Raw genomic sequence first — 23,498 nt, 5'->3', positions numbered from 1 at the left:
GAATAACATTAAATAAGCTAGGGTAGAGTAGATTGACATTAAATAACCTAGGGTACAGTAACATAAAATAAGGTAACCTAACGTAAAGTTAAGTAAAGAGAAGCAGATACTGTTCTGTAGTCTGTAATTTACCTCTCTCTTTCTCTGTAGACATCCAACAATGACCGGTCCAATCACAGGGCTGTGCTGAGTGCCTTACAGGTGATTGGCTTCTCAGAGGAGGAGATCGACTCCATCTACAGGATCCTGGGGACCATCCTCATCCTGGTTGGTTGTATTCAGTATATTCTTGGTCACATTTCTATTGGCCATACATACTAAATGATACCTGAATGGTCTAACGCAACTATAACACCTTAGCATGTTGGTTACTTACATTATTGGTGCCCATCTCTAAACTAAGAGCTAGTGTTAGGTTCAGTGCAGTAAAACTTAGCATGCTTGACAGAGATTGATTTGATTCATTAGCAAACGCCAATGGCAACAGCTAGTCTTACTGGGGTCAGACACAACAAAAAAGACATTACGGACAAAATACTGTACTTTACAATTGACATACATTTAAAAACATTAACATGCACTGTGTGTGTGTGTGTGTGTGTGTGTGTGTGTGTGTGTGTGTGTGTGTGTGTGTGTGTGTGTGTGTGTGTGTGTGTGTGTGTGTGTGTGTGTGTGCGCATCTATCAGTTACACATACATGTCAGTTGATACACAGATAAAGGAACATTTAATATCCTGTTTGGAAACCATATTACTTCTTAGTACATATTTTGCAATTTACTTGCGAGATAAAGTTCAACCCTGTGATCTATGATTTATACCAAATCCAGTTTTATAATACTAGGATCATGAACTGTGTTTCTGCCACTCCCCAGGGCAACCTGCAGTTTGAGACAGACAGTGAGAGTGTCCAGGTGGTGGGTTTGGAGGCTGTGAGTCACATCGCTGGGCTGACCACCACAAAGCCAGACAACGTGACTAAGAGCCTGCTGTTCCGCACTGTGGCCACCGGGGGCGGAGAGGTCATAGAGAAGGGACACACTGAAAAGGAGGCCTGCTTTGGCCGTGACGCTTTTGCCAAGGTACTGGGCTGGTCACTATTAGCACAGCAAGACTTGTCTTCATAAATGACAAATCCCATCAATGTTGACTCATTATTGTGTACTGCATAATCTCTGTCTTTTGTTTTCTCTCTCTCTCTCTCTCTCTCTCTCTCTCTCTCTCTCTCTCTCTCTCTCTCTCTCTCTCTCTCTCTCTTTCTCTCTCTCTTTTGTTCTCTCTCTTTCTGTCTCTCTCTCACTCTTTCTCTCTCTCACTCGTTCTCTCTCTTTCTTTCTCCTTCTCACTCTTTCTCTGTCTTTTTTTTCTCTCACTCTCTCTCTCTCTCTCTCACTCTTTCTCTCTCTCTCTCTCTCGCTCTCTCTCTCAATCTCTCTTTCTCTCTCTCTCTCTCTTTTTTTCTCTCTCCTGCTCTATGTTGGTTCTTTAGGCTCTCTATGAGAGATTGTTTTGTTGGATTGTGGCTCGTATCAATGCTGTTATTGAGGTGAAAGACTACAACCCAGTGCTCCATGGGAAAAACACAGTCATCGGAGTGCTGGATATTTACGGCTTTGAAATCTTCGAAAACAACAGGTTAGACTCTCCAATAGTATCTATCTACCTTCTCCTCCCTGTCCATGTATTTACAATCTTGTGAGTTATCAGGATGGTGGATCAACCTTGTATTTGACCAGATGGATATATCTTGATATGAATATTTCTCACAATATCTACAATTTCAAACTTTTTGAAACCTCTCTGAAGATTGCATTTATTCAAAATGTATGGTAGTCATGGTGACTACATGATCTGTTGTTCCATGTTGAAACCTGTGTTTCTGTGTTGTCGTCGGGCAGCTTTGAACAGTTCTGTATTAACTACTGTAATGAGAAGCTGCAGCAGCTCTTCATCGAGCTGATCCTTCGCCAGGAACAAGACGAGTACCAGAGAGAGGGTATCACCTGGCAGCATGTGAGACACACACGTGCACGCGGACTAACACAAACACATGCCCACACAGATGCGCATGCACGCAGAAACACACTTTCTTTCTTTTTTTCTTTCTTTCTTTCTTTCTTTCTTTCTTTCTTTCTCTCTCTCTCTCTCTCTCTCTCTCTCTCTCTCTCTCTCTCTCTCTCTCTCTATCTCTCTCTCTCTTGTTTCTCGCTCTCTCCACAAACACACTCCCATAAGCAACACATGCAGTATTCAGAAGCCTACATCTAACAGTTCCTCTCCCCCTGTGTGTTTCCAGATTGACTACTTTAACAACCAGATCATCGTGGACCTGGTGGAACAGCCCCATAAGGGCATCATCTCTGTGTTGGACGAGGCCTGTCTCACTGTGGGCAAGGTGACAGACACCATCTGCCTGGAGAGCATGGATGCTAAGCTGGGACAACACCCTCACTACACCTCCCGCAAGGTGGGTAAACTCTATTCTATTCTATGTTATTCTCTTCTATTCTAATCTATTCTATGTTATTCTCTTCTAATCTAGTCTATTTTATTCTCCCAGGCCATACTTATAACACAAATACCTCAACATTTCCTCTCTACAGCTCCTATAACCATGTCCCTATAACCATAAAATAGTAATTCCTTCTGCAACTTACACTAAAAACCCACAACGTGAATTATGCTGAGGTACACCAATCCTTCCTCTACCTCACTGAATATGTCTTCTCTCCATTACTGTCTTCATTGTACTGCAACACTCCCATCAGGACCCCATTGACGGTTTAAGAATGGCTTTAACACCCCACTGGTGTGATATTGTTAATGCAGTTACACTGGATGGTCAATAGAGAGCAGGGGTATCCATTCCACTATTTGCACTCTGTTGTGGTTTCGTTATACTTCAGAAGGCAGCTACATTCCATTGAGACCATTGAGACAGACAGTAGCATCCAATGGTAGTGGGTCTAAATGCTCCACTTCCAACTACTGTAAAATGTCTTGATCTCTTGAAGAGATCTATGTGAGAGACATACGAGAGGTGTAAGAGATGATTGTATCCCCCTTGGCCAGCCTATATTACAGAGGGTAACTGTGATGATGATGATGATGATGATGATGATGAAGATGATGATGATGATAAGGATGATGTTGACGATGGTGATGAGGAGGTTGATGATGATGATAATGGTGATGACGATGGTCACAATGGTGATGACGGTGATGATGATGGTCACAATGACAATGATGGTGATGATAGTGATGATAAAGGTGATGGTGATGATGATGATGATGGGGATAATATCTCCATTGTAGCTCACCCCATCAGACAAGACCATGGAGTTCCACAGAGACTTCCGTATCCGCCACTATGCTGGGGATGTCACGTGAGTCACATACTTGTATTTGCTGTAAAGTCACATACTCTATTCTCCTTCATCCCTTTTGGCCATCCTGCTGTGTTCTCTCTGAAAAATGAAGTTCATTTAATCTGATTGTCATAAGGTTCCATGACTTTGTCCACACAGGGCATCTGAACACACAAAATACATTTTGATGATTTTCATTACATTTGGGGTGTTTTATTTAACTTTTGTACACATGTAGTGTTCCCAGTGAAACATGACAGGTCATTAGAAATGAATGGGTTGAGACTACTATTAGTGTATAAAATTGAGTTCAGGCACATGCCCATTCATCAGATGAACACACTTCCTCTTCACATGCATGTATGTTTGAGCACACACACACACACACACACACACACACACACACACACACACACACACACACACACACACACACACACACACACACACACACACACACACACACACACACACACACACACACACACACACACACACACACACACACACACACACACACACACACACACACACACACACACACACACACACCTCACTCCCTTCTTGGCTTCCATGGCAACCCCCACGGGAACCTTTCCCCAATGGAATCTTTCCCCCATGGGAACCACACCTGTTTGCATTCTCACAAACAATCGCAAGATTGTTTCAATAATATATAGAACTTTTCTCGCAGCTCTAGTATATACAGCTTTTTTAAGGCCTTGCTCACAATTCGTTCTGTGGGATCACAATGACCAAACAATATACTGTATGTGAGGCTCTTGATCATTTCTTTGATCATGACACTGGTGAGGAGGAGAGAGGACAGGAAACTGACAGTGAAGATGCATTAGAGGAGAAAGTAGTGTGTGATAAATAGCACAATATGTTCATCTGAGTATTTGTTATAGTCAAAATAATACATAATGTTATAGTCAAAATAACACAACATTAGGTGATAATATATGTATTATTATGGATTTATAATCAGCTATAATGGGGCGTTCATTTTGAACCGGGAACACAGAATTAATTAACATGAAACGAACACAACAGTTGGATTACGGCTGACTCAGCCTGCACTTAAACCACAACCATGACAGGAAACTATGGTGGTTCAACAGGTGAAATGTCATGATGATGTAACACAAGGTCATAGGTTATAGGACCTATAAGATGAATGTTGATTGGATGAAAAGTCAATGGCAGTGTAGATAAATGGAGTCAAGCCAATACCAGCGCCAAGCCATTAGCGACTTGGCTAGCACTGTTGGCACTAGTATTGTGGGACCTACAGTAAAACATTTGAAATAGAAAGACATCATCTTGTTGAGGGAGGGAGAGAGGAAGGGAGGGACGAGGGAGGGAGAGAGAGAGAGAGAGAGAGAGAGAGAGAGGAATAAGGGAGGGATGAGGGAGGGAGGTAGGAGAGAGCAGTGAGGGAGTAGACCAAACTGTTATCCAGTACCAGGGTCTTTCATAGGTTAACACTTTGGGTTTATCTAGTACCAGCGTATTTCATTGGCTAACACTGTTTTTTTTTCAATGGATTTCACATGACTGGGCCTGGGAGGGCGTGGGCCCACCCACTTGGGAGCCAGGTCCACCTACTGGGGAGCCAGGCCCAGGCAATCAGAATGAGTTTTTCCTCACAAAGGGGCTTTATTACAGACAGGTTGGATGCACTGCCAAATTCTCTAAAACGACATTGGAGGCGGCTTATGGTCGAGAAATTAACATTAAATTCTCTGGCAACAGCTCTGTTGGAAATTCCTGCAGTCAGCATGCCAATTGCACGCTCCCTCAAAACTTGAGACATGATCTGTGGCATTGTGTTGTGTGACAGAACTGCACATTTTAAAGTGGCCTTTTATTTATTGAGAGAAATAAGCTTTTTGTGCATATGGAACATTTCTGTGATCTTTTATTTCAGCTCATGAAAAATGTGCATGTTGCGTTTATATTTTTGTTCAGTGTAGGTTTGAAGGTGGAGGGTAGCATATGGGGTGGAAGTACATTGTGTGCAGTAAACAGTATGGAAATATATGGTTATACAAAGCAAAGGTATACAAAGCAAAGGTTAAAAATGGGGGTTTATCCACTACTAGGGTCTTCCATTGGCTAACACTGAGGGTTTATCCAGTACCAAGGTCTTCCATTGGCTAACACTGGGGGTTTATCCAGTAAAAAGGTCTTCCATTGGCTTACAGTGGGTTTGAAGGGTCTACATTGCCCTCAATTTTTAGAAATAGTAGGGCATCAAAGGAGCCAGGGAGGGAAAGAGGAAATGATAGAGAGGGAGGGAGGCATAGAGAGAGGAAGGATGGGAGAGAGAGAGAGAGAGAGAGACAGAGAGAGAACCAGACTATTTCCCCTTAGAAAGTCTCGAGCAGTATTAATAAGGGAGAAGTCGAGTGGAGTGCCAAGTACATGTGACGAGAAATGACAGTCAGGGAATCCAGGTTAACATGATGTATAACATGACTTCAACACTGAGCAATTAGGCCATGTTTGGTTTACATTCATCCATCCCTGAATCCCCAGCTGGCTCACACATCACAGTCATGCCTTTTAGTGCACAACATGCTAGTGTACTAGTCTTCGCCTGCATCTGAAATGACACCTTATTCCCTATATAGGGCATTATTTTTGAGCAGGGCTCTGGTCCAAGGTAGTGCAATATATAGTTAAAAGGATTAGACGTTGTTCCAGTACAACAGGGCTCCTGGGCGGCCAAGATGGAAGGCTCTCCTTGTCACTGTGTTGTCCTCGTCTGTCTGTCACTCTGTCACAGCCAGGACCCAGGGGAGAGCCTGCCTCAGCCTAGCTGTCATCCCACGTAAGGTCCCTACACCTCTCCCCTGTGACTGCAACAGACCCCCCCCCAACCTATCCCATCCCCTGCTCCTGCTAAATATACCCTGCCTCGTCCCTGCCACCCCCCCATGTCACAACGCCACCCCTCCCATCCCACGCCCCTCCAGCACTGACCTACTTTGCTCCCCCCTCCCTCCTGACTTTTCTCACTCCCTCTCTCTTTCTCTTCCTCTCTGTCTTCTTCTCTCTGTCTTACCGCTATCATCTGTATCCTACAGCCATACCTTTCCATCTCATTGCCCTGTAGTGTTGCCGACTCCTCAAACCCATCCTAACTCTAGATACTATTGAACTTCATGCTATAGCTTAGCCTTTATATTTTAACCATGGCCTTTAGCACTTCACTCTCAGTCTCTCACCACTATATACCTTTGCTTTGTATAACCAGATATTTCCATACTGTTTACTGCACACAATGTACAATGTCCACCCCATATGCTACCCTCCACCTTCAAACCTACACTGAACAAAAATATAAACGCAACATGTACATTTTTCATGAGCTGAAATAAAAGATCACAGAAATGTTCCATATGCACAAAAAGCTTATTTCTCTCAATAACTAAAAGGCCACTTTAAAATGTGCAGTTCTGTCACACAAGACAATGCCACAGATCATGTCTCAAGTTTTGAGGGAGCGTGCAATTGGCATGCTGACTGCAGGAATTTCCAACAGAGCTGTTGCCAGAGAATTTAATGTTAATTTTTCGACCATAAGCCGCCTCCAATGTCATTTTAGAGAATTTGGCAGTACATCCAACTTGTCTGTAATAAAGCCCTTTTGTGAGGAAAAACTAATTCTGATTGCCTGGGCCTGGCTCCCCAGTAGGTGGACCTGGCTCCCAAGTGGGTTGGCCCATGCCCTCCCAGGCCCAGTCATGTGAAATCCATAGATTAGGCCCTAATGAATGTGTTTAAATTGACTGATTTCCACCTATGAACAGTATTCAATTCAATTCAAGGGCTTTATTGGCATGGGAAACATGTGTTAACGTTGCCAAAGCAAGTGAGGTAGATAATATATAAAGTGAATATATAAAGTGAAAAACAATAAATATTCACAGTAAACATTACACATACAGAAGTTTCAAAACAATAAAGACATTACAAAAGTCATATTATATATATACAGTGTTTTAACAATGTACAAATGGTTAAAGGACACAAGATAAAATAAATAAGCATAAATATGGGTTGTATTTACAATGGTGTTTGTTCTTCACTGGTTGCCCTTTTCCGTGGCAACAGGTCACAAATCTTGCTGCTGTGATGGCACACTGTGGAATTTCACCCAGTAGATATGGGAGTTTTTCAAATTTAGATTTGTTTTCGAATTCTTTGTGGATCTGTGTAATCTGAGGGAAATATGTCTCTCTAATATGGTCATACATTGGGCAGGAGGTTAGGAAGTGCAGCTCAGTTTCCACCTCATTTTGTGGGCAGTGAGCACATAGCCTGTCTTCTCTTGAGAGCCATGTCTGCCTACGGCGGCCTTTCTCAATAGCAAGGCTATGCTCACTGAGTCTGTACATAGTCAAAGCTTTCCTTAATTTTGGGTCAATCACAGTGGTCAGGTATTCTGCCGCTGTGTACTCTCTGTGTAGGGCCAAATAGCATTCTAGTTTTCTCTGTTTTTTTGTTAATTCTTTCCAATGTGTCAAGTAATTATCTTTTTGTTTTCTCATGATTTGGTTGGGTCTAATTGTGCTGTTGTCCTGGGGCTCTGTAGGGTGTGTTTGTGTTTGTGAACAGAGCCCCAGGACCAGCTTGCTTAGGGGACTCTTCTCCAGGTTCGTCTCTCTGTAGGTGATGGCTTTGTTATGGAAGGTTTGGGAATCGCTTCCTTTTAGGTGGTTATAGAATTTAACTGTTCTTTTATGGATTTTGATAATTAGTGGGTATCGGCCTAATTCTGCTCTGCATGCATTATTTGGTGTTCTACGTTGTACACGGAGGATATTTTTGCAGAATTCTGCGTGCAGAGTCTCAATTTGGTGTTTGTCCCATTTTGTGAAGTCTTGGTTGGTGAGCGGACCCCAGACCTCACAACCATAAAGGACAATGGGCTCTATGACTGATTCAAGTATTTTTAGCCAAATCCTAATTGGTATGTTGAAATTTATGTTCCTTTTGATGGCATAGAATGCCCTTCTTGCCTTGTCTCTCAGATCGTTCATAGCTTTGTGGAAGTTACCTGTGGCGCTGATGTTTAGGCCAAGGTATGTATAGTTTTTTGTGTGCTCTAGGGCAACAGTGTCTAGATGGAATTTGTATTTGTGGTCCTGGTGACTGGACCTTTTTTGGAACACCATTATTTTGGTCTTACTGAGATTTACTGTCAGGGCCCAGGTCTGACAGAATCTGTGCATAAGATATAGGTGCTGCTGTAGGCCCTCCTTGGTTAGTGACAGAAGCACCAGATCATCACCAAACAGCAGACATTTGACTTCGGATTCTAGCAGGGTGAGGTCGGGTGCTGCAGACTTTTCTAGTGCCCGCGCCAATTCGTTGATATATATGTTGAAGAGGGTGGGGCTTAAGCTGCATCCCTGTCTAACCCCACGACCCTGTGTGAAGAAATGTGTGTGTTAACTCAGTAAAATCTTTGAAATTGTTGCATGTTGCGTTTATATTTTTGGAAACACTTGAGTAAATGAGGGATACAAAGTATATTGTTGTTGTTGCCCAATGCCCTATTAAAACACTTTATGTTGGTGTTTCCTTCATTTTGGCAGTTACCTGTACAATACAGTATATACCAGGGTTTCCCAAACTCAGTCCTCGGGACCTCAAGGGGTGCACGTTTTGGTTTTTGCCCTAACACTACACAGTTAACTCATATCAACTAATTACAGTGCATTGCGAAAGTATTCGGCCCCCTTGAACTTTGCGACCTTTTGCCACATTTCAGGCTTCAAACATAAAGATATAAAACTGTATTTTTTTGTGAAGAATCAACAACAAGTGGGACACAATCATGAAGTGGAACGACATTTATTGGATATTTCAAACTTTTTTAACAAATCAAAAACTGAAAAATTGGGCGTGCAAAATTATTCAGCCCCCTTAAGTTAATACTTTGTAGCACCACCTTTTGCTGCGATTACAGCTGTAAGTCGCTTGGGGTATGTCTCTATCAGTTTTGCACATCGAGAGACTGAATTTTTTTCCCATTCCTCCTTGCAAAACAGCTCGAGCTCAGTGAGGTTGGATGGAGAGCATTTGTGAACAGCAGTTTTCAGTTCTTTCCACAGATTCTCGATTGGATTCAGGTCTGGACTTTGACTTGGCCATTCTAACACCTGGATATGTTTATTTTTGAACCATTCCATTGTAGATTTTGCTTTATGTTTTGGATCATTGTCTTGTTGGAAGACAAATCTCCGTCCCAGTCTCAGGTCTTTTGCAGACTCCATCAGGTTTTCTTCCAGAATGGTCCTGTATTTGGCTCCATCCATCTTCCCATCAATTTTAACCATCTTCCCTGTCCCTGCTGAAGAAAAGCAGGCCCAAACCATGATGCTGCCACCACCATGTTTGACAGTGGGGATGGTGTGTTCAGGGTGATGAGCTGTGTTGCTTTTACGCCAAACATAACGTCTTGCATTGTTGCCAAAAAGTTCAATTTTGGTTTCATCTGACCAGAGCACCTTCTTCCACATGTTTGGTGTGTCTCCCAGGTGGCTTGTGGCAAACTTTAAACAACACTTTTTATGGATATCTTTAAGAAATGGCTTTCTTCTTGCCACTCTTCCATAAAGGCCAGATTTGTGCAATATACAACTGATTGTTGTCCTATGGACAGAGTCTCCCACCTCAGCTGTAGATCTCTGCAGTTCATCCAGAGTGATCATGGGCCTCTTGGCTGCATCTCTGATCAGTCTTCTCCTTGTATGAGCTGAAAGTTTAGAGGGACGGCCAGGTCTTGGTAGATTTGCAGTGGTCTGATACTCCTTCCATTTCAAAAAATACAGTTTTATATCTTTATGTTTGAAGCCTGAAATGTGGCAAAAGGTCGCAAAGTTCAAGGGGGCCGAATACTTTCGCAATGCACTGTATCAAGCTTTGATCATCAGAATCAGCTCTGTAGTGTTAGGGAAAAACAGAGAGTTTGGGAAATGCTCATATATACCCTGAATCATCCTTCATCTTCTCGATAGCTGCTTTTCCTCCCTGTGTCATCCTGTCTGTCCTGTCCTTGTAGCATCTGCACTGGCCCTGTATGTGTCTGCCTTCCAAATGGCATCCTATTCCCTACGTAGGGCTTTACTTTTGACCAGCGCCTGATCAAAAGTAGTGCACTATATAGGGAATAGGGTTTCATTTGGAACACATGGTGTGTTCTTCTCTCTAGAGAGGTTCCTGGAATCCGGTCAGGTGGTGTCGACACAACAACAACAACACACACACACACACACACACACACACACACACACACACACACACACACACACACACACACACACACACACACACACACACACACACACACACACACACACACACACACACACACACACACACACACACACACAGAGCCTCCATCAGCCTCAGGAGCACATCTGTCATACTAACACAAGCTCTTCATCTGCCTCTCTGTCCAGATGTGACAGTCATGGAGAGACAGAACATTCTTTCACAGTGCCATATCTGTGTGTGGCAGGGGTGTGTCTCTGTGTGTTTGAAAAAGAGAGTGAGAGAGCAAGTTCTTGTGTATACATGAGTATGTACCTGCACGCTTGTGTGTGCATGCGCGTGTGTGTTTGAGAGAGAGAGCGAGTTCTTGTGTATGCATGAGTATGTACCTGCACGCTTGTGTGTGCATGCGCGTGTGTGTTTGAGAGAGAGAGCGAGTTCTTGTGTATGCATGAGTATGTACCTGCACGCTTGTGTGTGCGTGCGTGTGTGTGTTTGAGAGAGAGAGAGAGAGTTCTTGTGTATGCATGAGTTTATGTTTGTGTGTGTGTGTGTGTGTGTGTGTGTGTGTGTGTGTGTGTGTGTGTGTGTGTGTGTGTGTGTGTGTGTGTGTGTGTGTGTGTGTGTGTGTGTGTGTGTGTGTGTGTGTGTGTATTTAAGGGTTTAGCCTTTCACATCTGGGTCTCTAATCCAGTGAAGCAGCATGCCACGAGATATCACTTCGGCAAAGTTTCAACTCAATTTACCTCATTTAGTTCTAAACAATTAATAAAGTTAATTCATTGTTCTATTTTCTATTTAATGTAATCAGGTTGCCCCATGCAGACATATTGTGTATTTTTTAATAGTAACTAGTACCACAAAGTGGTGCATAATATCATAAAACATGTTGTTGATGTGGTTGAACTCAGTTTTTATCCCCTCCTGTTTCTTAAATGTAAGCTCTCGGGGAGTTTACTCAATCCACTAAGCTCCGTAACTATTATTATAAGCTTCTGCCTGAGGACTCCTTGACTCACTTGAGAGAGTACTGTTCTATTTGTGTAGAAGGGATTGCGCTAGTAATATAGCATACATTCTCAATGGCACCCTATTCCCCATGTAGTGCACCACTTTTGACTAGAACCCTACGTGCCCTGGTCAAAAGTAGTATAGTACTAAGGTAATAGGGTGCCATTAGGGATCCATCATAGTCTCCCATTAGGAAAGAGTTTAGGACTGACTCTAATGTACTGTCTGTGTTACTTCACTTATGGTTGCAGTTTCAGAACTCATGTACTGTCATTTTTATAGCACCTTTCAGGCTTTTCTCGACTTGTCACTTCAATTCATGTTCTTGCGGGGGGGGGGGTCTCTTGTACATTTTAGGCTGTGTTAGTTTCTATAACCTCTGTCCGTCTCTCTCTCTATTTCAGATATTCCGTCGAGGGCTTTTTGGACAAGAACAAGGACCCACTCTTCCAAGATTTCAAGCGGCTCATGTATAACAGGTGTCTCACCCTCTGCTCTCCTCTTCTCTCCTAGACTACTTAATCCTGTCCTTACAATACCCTCTGCTCTCCTCTTCTCTCCTAGACTACTTAATCCTGTCCTTACAGTACCCTCTGCTCTCCTCTTCTCTCCTAGACTACTTCATCCTGTCCTTACAGTACCCTCTGCTCTCCTCTTCTCTCCTAGACTACTTCATCCTGTCCTTACAGTACCCTCTGCACTCCTCTTCTCTCCTAGACTACTTAATCCTGTCCTTACAGTACCCTCTGCTCTCCTCTTCTATCCTAGACTACTTAATCCTGTCCTTACAGTACCCTCTGCTCTCCTCTTCTATCCTAGACTACTTCATCCTGTCCTTACAGTACCCTCTGCTCTCCTCTTCTCTCCTAGACTACTTAATCCTGTCCTTACAGTACCCTCTGCTCTCCTCTTCTCTCCTAGACTACTTAATCCTATCCTTACAGTACCCTCTGCTCTCCTCTTCTACACTACTTAATCCTGTCCTTACAATACCCTCTGCTCTCCTCTTCTCTCCTAGACTACTTAATCCTGTCCTTACAGTACCCTCTGCTCTCCTCTTCTCTCCTAGACTACTTAATCCTACTTCATATCTCCTTCAGCTGTTCAAACTCTCTTTAAACTCTTACATTTGAGCCTGTGTTCACTTTTATAACCTCCTTCCACCTCTCTCTCCATCTCTCTCTCGCTTCTCTCTCTCGTTCTGTAGTTCCAACCCTGTGCTGAAGGAGATGTGGCCAGATGGTCAGCTGAGCATCACAGAGGTCACTAAACGACCCCTGACTGCAGCCACCCTCTTCAAGAACTCCATTGTGGCCCTTGTGGATAAACTGGGCTGCAAGGTCAGTGGTGGTTGATTGCAGACTGGTTGTATTGTATACTGGTTGCTTATGTGACCAAAACAGACACATGGGCAACTTCTCATAGCGATAAAAGTTCACACCTTCATTCTGTTCATGGTGACTCTGGTGTGCTTGGTAGGTTTAATGTTAGTCCCACTCCTACTTCTCTCCCAACTTTTTGGCAAAATAATATGCATCCGTGTTGCTTGGCAACGGCTGTCAAATCAAGGCCACTCGTCCGTCACTCTCTATGCTTTTTATCTAACATGAGCTTAATCTCTCTGTCATCATCGTCCTCTGGACATTCTGCACTAGCCACACCTGTGTTTCTAACAGCTGGACGAATCAACCAGCTCCTAGAAATATGGATAACGTTGTCAGAGAGATAACAATGTCTGTTTTTGAAAGGTCAGTCAGATACTGACAAACTGCAGGGATTATTACTGAGACACACACACACACACAAAAATACCCCAAAACACAGCCTGGTACGGTTTCCACCCGGCTGCCTGTGGTCCTACAAGCCTCTTCCTAGGGGGTCTAGTCTATCTATCTGTCCTGTGAGAAAATGCCTGGACACAAGACATACCACCACTACATTAATGAGATGGCAGTCTGCTGCACAGACAAGACTGGTCCTGTATTCCACACAGACCTGTGCCATATCTACAGTATGTGTGATGTAATATCCTGTATTCCACACAGACCTGTGCCATATCTACAGTATATGTGATGTAATATCCTGTATCCCACACAGACCTGTGCCATATCTACAGTATATGTGATGTAATATCCTGTATCCCACACAGACCTGTGCCATATCTACAGTATATGTGATGTAATATCCTGTATCTCACACAGACCTGTGCCATATCTACAGTATATGCAACGTTTTAGACATATGAGTGATAAAGCATGTCTTACAGCACATGAGGAATCTGTTTCTACATGAGGTGATATGTCTCCCTGTAACCCTGACTGAGATGTGACGTTTCCTGCTGTTATTTTGAGATGACCGACTTGTGCTTCAGTGCTTCTCTGTGAGGATGGGCTAGGCCAGTGTGTATGGTGGGGGGATGGGATGGACACATTGGGGACAGTTTTTAGGTCATGTTGAAGGACTGGATGCCCTGATTGTTAGTCCCAGGGGGACACCTGTACCCAATCTGACCTACCGCCTCTCTTCTCCTCGTTGTACCCCTCCCAGTCTAACTGCCTCCTTTCTCAAGTCTGAGCTAAAATTGTTGTGCTGGTGTGAGTGTGTGTGTGTGTGTGTGTGTGTGTGTGTGTGTGTGTGTGTGTGTGTGTGTGTGTGTGCTCTGTTCAACTGTATTCATCCTGCAGGGGGCAGTGAATGAGAGACAGACCACAGAACACTAAGAACAGAGAGAACAAAGCATCGTGCATCCCAAATGGCACCCTATTCCCTATATAGCGAACTATGAGCCCTGGTCAAAAGTTGTGTTCTTCAATGGAAATAGAGTGCCATTTGGAACACACAACATGCCCATTCCCTTGACAAGAAGATGTGTCCCTTAATGTGTCCCAGCAAGCTCCTGTCTGGCACACAGAGGTAGCACAAGGACACACTCTCTGTGTCCCAAATGGCACCCTATTTCCTACATAGTGCACTACTTTGACCAGAGCCTCACATGGCTCTGGTCAAAAGTAGTGCACTTTATAGGGAATAGGTTACTAATTGGCATGCTACCACTATCTGTGCACTTTAAAAACTTTAGTATTATGTTGTTTTAGGAGTTTAATAGTCTCTTTCTGTAGGACAGACACTGTGAGTTTGGCCGAGCTAGACTTTAACAATGCATTGATATTCCAATAGGCTTGGATGTATTTCTGCATGATTGTACAAGGCAGATTCAGTCCTCTTTGGGATGGCTATGTTCCACTGAGTTCTGTACAGTCTGGTCCATGCCAAGTTGTCTACAGAACCAACTTGGGCAAAATAAGTATTTCTAATGTTTGTCACTATATTGCTTTTGGACTCTTACCACTATTATGACCAGTATAGGTTATTCTGTCTATTACAGGAGCTGTACTATGTGATACTATAGTAATACACAGTATTTGACTGTTCCACTACTCTCTGTATTGTGAGCGCGGTACTATGTGGTTACAGTATCTCCTATACAGTACATAGATGCGGTAAAGAGGTCAATGGAACTCGACCAAAACAATGGAAATGCGTAGAAGATCCTGAATCTCCTCGTTGCCCTCAAGCAAAATTTGCCTACTGAATATTTAAGCTATTGTTTATATGTGTATTTCACACTATGTTGAGGTAAGAATCTGAGTATAATGATTGTATGGATGTCAACCACAATACATGTTCATGTCATCGTCACCAAGCAACTGCGTTACAGTTTAAAACAACTTTGACTACCACCACTGATGTCTGTATGCTAGCTATGCTACCAGCTTATACAAAGGGGAGTTATCATTTAGCAGTCACTCCTTCATAACATGAAAAGGGACAACTTCTAAATGTTATGCAGCGAAAACAGCCCAAAATATCGAAAGCGGACTTCAGTAACCACATTGTGGATCTGTTACAGTACATCAATCATGATGGATTCGAGCAATATCCACTTTGTTAGATCAGATTTGTTGAATGTGCGCCAATCCGGCGTCCTTCTTCTATCCCCTGCGGTCTGCGTTCCATTGACCTCTTTACTGCATCTATGACAGTGTATTGTATCCTGTTGGACTGTGACTGTGTTCGCTGTATTGTAAGAGCCGCACTATGTGTTACTGCACAGTATACGACTGTGTTGTGTATTGTAGTAGTACAGTATTATATTAGAGGATTCTGTGTGTTGTATTCTAGGAGGCATACTTATTGACTGTGTATTATTCTGTGTATTACAGGAGAGGTACTATGTGAGACTGTACTACACAGTATATAACTATGCTGTTAATGAGTTTGTGTATTGTATTGTAGGAGCCATACTATGTGCGCTGCATCAAGCCCAATGAGATGAAGTCTCCCGTGCTGTTTGACGACGCCCGATGCCAACACCAGGTGGCGTACCTGGGCCTGCTGGAGAACGTCAGGGTGCGGAGGGCAGGGTTCGCCTACCGCCAGCCCTACGCACGCTTCCTACAGAGGTCAGAGGTCATGCACACCCTGAGGTCTAACGTCATTGGGGTGAAAGCTTTACATTAAGAATGAGTCATTTCTCAGCAATTAGAGTCATTGTCCATGATTTTAATAACATTCTGCCACAGTATTCATGTGAATAACAAGCTCTATATGACTGTGTTCAACCATGTGTAAAACAGAGGAATTTAAATCTGTCCAATGTCCAATCCTAGCCTCAGTGCCACTCTGTTTGTTCTATCATACCAACTCCTTGTCACTCATTGTCATGTTTAGCACAACTGCCTGTATCTTGAACTCTTCGTTTTCCCTCCTGTGTGTACTGTAGGTATAAGATGACGTGTGAGTACACCTGGCCCAATCACCTGATGGAGACAGACAGAGAGGCAGTGGAGGCTATCGTTACGCAGCACGGTTTCCAGGACGACGTGGCGTATGGACACACCAAGCTGTTTGTGCGAACACCTCGGTCCCTTTTCACGCTGGAGCAGGAGAGAGCTGCGCTCATCCCCATCCTGGTGCTGTTCCTACAGAAGGTAGGGACCCCTAGTGGCCAGATGCTGTACTGATAGTAAAAGTTCACAAACTGGGTTGTGTTCAATCAATGGGAAGAAAATGGTATATATCTGTCTTGCCAAATGTAAATTTTCTCCTGTTTGGTTTTAATGAACAAACCGCCGCGTTCAGATACTCCACACATAATTCTATGGCATTTATCCTGAATTTATATTTCCTGTTACTTTCATAGACCAAATTATCCATGTATGTATGAAAACAGACATAGATGCATTTAATTGTCCAAGGACCCATGGCATTGGCAGCTAGTCCTAATTAAAACCCCATCGACAGCTTGCGTGTCAGAATGTGAATCACACAGCAGCATCCACATCTCATTAAGACCTCTGCATTTAAAGGGGCAATCTGCAGTTGAAACAATAATAAAGCCTCTGCTTCAGTAAAAAGCTGAGGGATGGGGCTGGAGAAATGTAACCACTCTCATATTCATAGAAAGACCTATGGATGCAAGGACTGACCATCAACGATATTTTTACTTACATGTAAAACAAACTTATATTTTAAGTTCTGATGGGGTATGGCAGTTGAACTAAGCTAATTCGGTATTTATAAGTTATATTCTTAAAGAATCAATGGGTACAATATCATTAATTTACAAGTCCAAAAATGGATGTTGCAACTGCAGATTGCCCCTTTAAAAGAAAAGCTTTTAATTTGTCTCCAGCTTGATGATGATCTGGCTCCCAGTCACAGCTTGAGTCCCAAATGGCATCCTCTACCTTTGTAGTGCACTACTTTTTTTAACCAGCGCCCTTAGCACAAAATAGGGAATTGGGTGCCATTTGGGATGTGTTATATTCAACTCAGTGTGATTCATCTGCTGAGTCAAATGGAGATCACTCTGATACAATAATTGGGATAATGAATGCGATCAGAGCCATCGTTACATTACATTTCATTAATTATTCTCTTCTTCTTGCTCTGTGATTGTGAATTAAATGCCCTGCTTTTCTCTCTGACCCAATTCAGGGATTGCGTCCCAAATAATACCCTATTGATATATAGTGTACTACACCGTATAGGCTCTGGTCAAAAGTAATGCACTATATAGGGAATATGTTGCAATTTGGGACGTAACCCGGATGAATCTATCTGCAGCTAAGCCTCTCTAACTGGAACAGAACTTTGTCTGGAACTCAGCAGGAGTCTAACCCAGACAGTCTCTGGACAGACATTGATTTGTCCCACACAGAAAAATCAATGGTGTACATTTAACTCATAGAGTTAAATGTACACTATTTTCAGTGAACATGTGAGCCCTGCTGAACTGGTGTTAAAATAACACCTTTGAAAGAGTTAAAGATTTAACTCTGTTGCAGTGTTCCCCATTTAACTTTTAAAGTGTTCAAATGAACTTGATTGTGATGTTTGTATAGCTCTACTGTAGAGTGATACGCAACACTTACAGTGTAAAACATAACACGTGATTTAGAGTAAACTGGACTCACTAACTGCTAACGCTGTTACACTTTCTCAGTGTAAGAAATTAACACCTGTCGTGTTACAGTAAATCATTTTGGGGTGTTGTTTTAACGCTGTATGGTCTAAAGCCTGATTTGCACATTTCCCAGGGTGCCTTTTCTTTTCGAGTGAATTGTAGAGTTACCACCCATGACTGTATTTGTTATTGACAGAGATATGGTTATTGAATTCTTTCATTTTAAAGACCTGTGGCTTTCATTAAGTGAGTACCTAGGCAAATGTTATCATTAAAATAGAACTCTATGAAAATACAATACTTATATCATTAGGCTTTCCTTTGATGGCCAAGTTTAATCTTCACACTGTGCTGTTAGGAAACACCTTGTCACATTATGCTGGCTTGTAAAGTGATGTGTAATTCATATTGGATTTCAGACAGAGTTATGATATCCAACAGTTGGGATTTTTATTCACCTGCAACCTGCATTCAGAATGAATGCCAAGGTTAGGAAAGTTGATAAGAAGACTCCTTAAACCAATTAAACTGGAACAACCATTTCAGTAATGGGTGCAATAAATCTAACCAACTGATTGGATTAGTTTAGAAAAATGTATGTTATTTATAGTTGTGTAGCATAAGATTAATCAATCAATGTACATGCAAATACAGAGATATTAAAAACAATCCTAAAGAATATATTTTACAATAGAGCATTCTGGGAAATATGATAAGGATGGGTGTGGTTTTTATGGGACTGTTTTACTCTCCAAAGTGTAAAACAATAACTCTGGTTATTAACACCAACACTGGGGTTTCATTTACACCACTGGGTGTCAATTTCACTCTTACAGAGTGAATTTAACAACTAAATCAACACTGGCAAATTTGCTTTGCAGAATTTGATTTGACAACTAGTCTACCTGTCTTTCTTCGTCTTCCTCCTTTGTTTCACCTTTTATTAGTATTTTCCTAACTTGCTACTTCATTTGAGTGCCCACTGAAAAGTGTGGACCCGTATAGACACTGGAACAACACTGACAGTATTGATTTTAACACTGGATTTTGCTGTGCTCCATCTCTCTCTCCCACTCTCACTCTCTCACTTTCTCTCCATCCCTCACTCTCTCTTTCGCTCTCTCTCTCCCTCCCACAGGTATGGCGCGGGGCACTGGCGAGGATGAGGTGCCAGCGAATGCGTGCCATCTATGCCATCATGGGCTGCTACAAGCGCTACAAGGTCAAGGCCCACTTCTGGGAGGTAGAACGACGTTTCACCAACGTACGCAACATGGCTGACTATGGGAAGAGTGTGGAGTGGCCCACGCCGCCGGCAGCACTCGCACAGTTCGACAGCATCACTCAACAGCTCCATCGCAGGTCAGTCAGCCCCCATAGTTACCACAACGAGAAATAGAATGTGCATGCATTTATATCAGGGGAAAACGACTGCCCCCTCTCATTGAAGCTACGAAGTTCAAGGCCGACCGCCGTACTGCAGGCATTGTTAGTAGAAACAGCATCCTCCATTATAGTGAATGGAAAACTGGCAATCTTCGTGTAAATAAAAATATGTTTAGAAGACAATCATGGTACCAATAATTGCTTCTAATACACCAGATGTATGTCCTTGAACCGATTATTTTTCAATCATACACAGAAGATATTTTAAGGATCTTTTAGTTGCTATTGGCAGGCTGCAGTACCTCGGTCTGCCTTTAATTTGGTGTTACTCAATGGGAGGGGGCAGCACAGAGCTAGCCTGCAACGTCACTTCCTGGATGTCTCCATGAGCCTCCATATTAACCGACTTCATTTGGCTTAAATGCGCTATTGAGTCTTAAAATAAGAATGAATGGTGTCACGTGATCAATGGCTTTGTTCGTTCATTGGTTTATATATGTTTGGGGTCACTTAGAAACGTCTACACTGTATTTCTGATCAATTTGATGTTATTTTAATTTACTTTTTTTGTTGCTTTTCTTTTAAAAAACAAGGACATTTCTAAGTGATCCCAAACTTTTGAACGGTCGTGTATATTTTGGTAACTACAGTAAGGAAGTCTGTAATTATCTTAATGGGCCGAAGGGCACGGCACATGCTCTTTCTTCACTATAAAATGTAGTTACTGTTCATTTCAGGCCTATACACACGGGTTATTTTTTATCTTATCTTATCAGAGTGTGGCTAAGAATGAATGACAGCACTTTTTTCTGCAACGTCTTTGATGTATTCTCTGTTATACATGTTTGTTCCCAGGTGGCGTGCCAGGCAGATAGTGAAGAACATCCCTCCGTCTGACATGGGGGAGGTGAGGGCCAAGGTGGCTGCTCTGGGGGCTCTGAGTGGGGAGAGGAAGGACTGGGGCTGTGGCCGACCCTGGGAGAGGGACTACCTGTCTAACGTGAGTCACAACACGTTAGCTGTATGTCGAATGACCTCCTAGCTCCTCCTTCCAGCATTTTGCTTCCATCTATCCAATCCTCTCATATCTACAGGTGGCCAGAGAATAGGGGCAAGGGTTTGAATTGTAATTGAACAGTTGGCTAACATCCTCACGTCTTCCTATCATCATACCTTGTTTATAGTATTTCAACAAACAGTAAAATGTGAAAATTAAATTAGTATCTGTGTCACGGAAGATGGAGAAGGCAACTTTCACGACAACTTTTTGCAACGTTCATATTCTGTCCCCATAGGTTGGCCACAAGTACAATTCTGTAAAAGAAATCTAGATGGCACTGTACATTGAAACACCAATACAACATCATACACACACTCACCCGGGAGAGGATATACAGTGCCTTGCGAAAGTATTCGGCCCCCTTGAACTTTGCGACCTTTTGCCACATTTCAGGCTTCAAACATAAAGATATAAAACTGTATTTTTTTGTGAAGAATCAACAACAAGTGGGACACAATCATGAAGTGGAACGACATTTATTGGATATTTCAAACTTTTTTAACAAATCAAAAACTGAAAAATTGGGCGTGCAAAATTATTCAGCCCCCTTAAGTTAATACTTTGTAGCGCCACCTTTTGCTGCGATTACAGCTGTAAGTCGCTTGGGGTATGTCTCTATCAGTTTTGCACATCGAGAGACTGAATTTTTTTCCCATTCCTCCTTGCAAAACAGCTCGAGCTCAGTGAGGTTGGATGGAGAGCATTTGTGAACAGCAGTTTTCAGTTCTTTCCACAGATTCTCGATTGGATTCAGGTCTGGACTTTGACTTGGCCATTCTAACACCTGGATATGTTAATTTTTGAACCATTCCATTGTAGATTTTGCTTTATGTTTTGGATCATTGTCTTGTTGGAAGACAAATCTCCGTCCCAGTCTCAGGTCTTTTGCAGACTCCATCAGGTTTTCTTCCAGAATGGTCCTGTATTTGGCTCCATCCATCTTCCCATCAATTTTAACCATCTTCCCTGTCCCTGCTGAAGAAAATCAGGCCCAAACCATGATGCTGCCACCACCATGTTTGACAGTGGGGATGGTGTGTTCAGCTGTGTTGCTTTTACGCCAAACATAACGTTTTGCATTGTTGCCAGAAAGTTCAATTTTGGTTTCATCTGACCAGAGCACCTTCTTCCACATGTTTGGTGTGTCTCCCAGGTGGCTTGTGGCAAACTTTAAACGACACTTTTTATGGATGTCTTTAAGAAATGGCTTTCTTCTTGCCACTCTTCCATAAAGGCCAGATTTGTGCAATATACGACTGATTGTTGTCCTATGGACAGAGTCTCCCACCTCAGCTGTAGATCTCTGCAGTTCATCCAGAGTGATCATGGGCCTCTTGGCTGCATCTCTGATCAGTCTTCTCCTTGTATGAGCTGAAAGTTTAGAGGGACGGCCAGGTCTTGGTAGATTTACAGTGGTCTGATACTCCTTCCATTTCAATATTATCGCTTGCACAGTGCTCCTTGGGATGTTTAAAGCTTGGGAAATCTTTTTGTATCCAAATCCGGCTTTAAACTTCTTCACAACAGTATCTCGGACCTGCCTGGTGTGTTCCTTGTTCTTCATGATGCTCTCTGCGCTTTTAACGGACCTCTGAGACTATCACAGTGTAGGTGCATTTATACGGAGACTTGATTACACACAGGTGGATTGTATTTATCATCATTAGTCATTTAGGTCAACATTGGATCATTCAGAGATCCTCACTGAACTTCTGGAGAGAGTTTGCTGCACTGAAAGTAAAGGGGCTGAATAATTTTGCACGCCCAATTTTTCAGTTTTTGATTTGTTAAAAAGTTTGAAATATCCAATAAATGTCGTTCCACTTCATGATTGTGTCCCACTTGTTGTTGATTCTTCACAAAAAAATACAGTTTTCTATCTTTATGTTTGAAGCCTGAAATGTGGCAAAAGGTCGCAAAGTTCAAGGGGGCCGAATACTTTCGCAAAGCACTGTATGGATGCCTGGTGCCCAAAATGTATGACAAATGTCTCGCAACGAGAGTTGAGTGGGGACAAATGGAGCTACTTCGCTACTTCCCTCTCCTTATTGCAGGACAGTGGTGGTCAGCAGTCCGCGAGTGAGAGCGAAGGACACACTGTGCCCCGTGTTGTTGTGTTGCCGGCTTGCAGTGCAAACTCTCCCTATTGAGCAGTAGACTGTATCACGGTGACATCCAGATGGTTACTATACTACCAAATACCAATATTATAAGTTATTTCTCTTGTGGTCTGCTATCCTACTCTAAATATAATTATGTGGGATGGAACAAATTGGCCACGTATCTACCGCCAGCAACATGTGATACAGCTGCCCAGTGGGAAGCAACAGTGGGAATTAGGAAGCACCTCAATACAACAACGTTGTACTGGTCATTCGCTTGTCATTACGTTAGCTAATTGGCATGTCATGGTGACATCTAGATGGTGACCAATACTGCAAGTTCTTTCTCCCTGGCCCATTGAAAGAAACATCACTTCCCTTTACACGTTTTAACTAGCGCCATTCTGCTGTTGTTGCCAGATAGCCAGCATAAACTAAATAGCTGGGAATGGCTCATCATCAGGACGACTGACTGAATCCAATCTGTTGCTCTCCACTCAGCTGCACGACTTACTGTACGTCATCAATGTGGGCACCAGGCGTATCCCTATTCACCTCAATTTCAACGGAAGTTCTCCACAAAACAGAACGTTTCGGACATTGTTTTGTTTCCATGTTCGTAAATAAGGTGAATAGACTCTCCCCACTCACCCTGACTATTACATGGGGAGATGGGGAGTTCCTGAATTTTTAAAAATGGAACCTTTAACTAGGCAAGTCAGTTAAGAATTAGAACAAATTCTTATTTACAATGACGGCCTACACCAGCCAAACCTGGATGACGCTGGGCCAATTGTGCGCTGCCCTAT

The 23,498-nt window shown here is 42.7% G+C and overlaps 1 protein-coding gene across 1 annotated transcript in view; it reads left to right on the top strand.

The window, feature by feature from the left end:
- Nucleotides 1-23,498, top strand: part of LOC139392248 (unconventional myosin-Ig-like) — a 72,636-nt gene that overhangs the window by 13,288 nt on the left and 35,850 nt on the right. The window contains exons 7-18 of the mRNA XM_071140096.1: nt 151-267; nt 876-1,082; nt 1,490-1,635; nt 1,899-2,013; nt 2,297-2,467; nt 3,316-3,386; nt 12,077-12,151; nt 12,880-13,012; nt 15,969-16,135; nt 16,456-16,663; nt 19,280-19,503; nt 20,383-20,527. Coding sequence (XP_070996197.1) covers nt 151-267; nt 876-1,082; nt 1,490-1,635; nt 1,899-2,013; nt 2,297-2,467; nt 3,316-3,386; nt 12,077-12,151; nt 12,880-13,012; nt 15,969-16,135; nt 16,456-16,663; nt 19,280-19,503; nt 20,383-20,527 — 1,779 coding nt within the window. The remainder of the gene's footprint in view (nt 1-150; nt 268-875; nt 1,083-1,489; nt 1,636-1,898; nt 2,014-2,296; nt 2,468-3,315; nt 3,387-12,076; nt 12,152-12,879; nt 13,013-15,968; nt 16,136-16,455; nt 16,664-19,279; nt 19,504-20,382; nt 20,528-23,498) is intronic.

This window comes from Oncorhynchus clarkii, chromosome 32, assembly GCF_045791955.1.
Source record: "Oncorhynchus clarkii lewisi isolate Uvic-CL-2024 chromosome 32, UVic_Ocla_1.0, whole genome shotgun sequence".
Classification (NCBI taxonomy): domain Eukaryota; kingdom Metazoa; phylum Chordata; class Actinopteri; order Salmoniformes; family Salmonidae; genus Oncorhynchus; species Oncorhynchus clarkii.
Note: the sequence above shows the minus strand (reverse complement) of the source record. Positions and strands in the feature narration are given on the sequence as shown.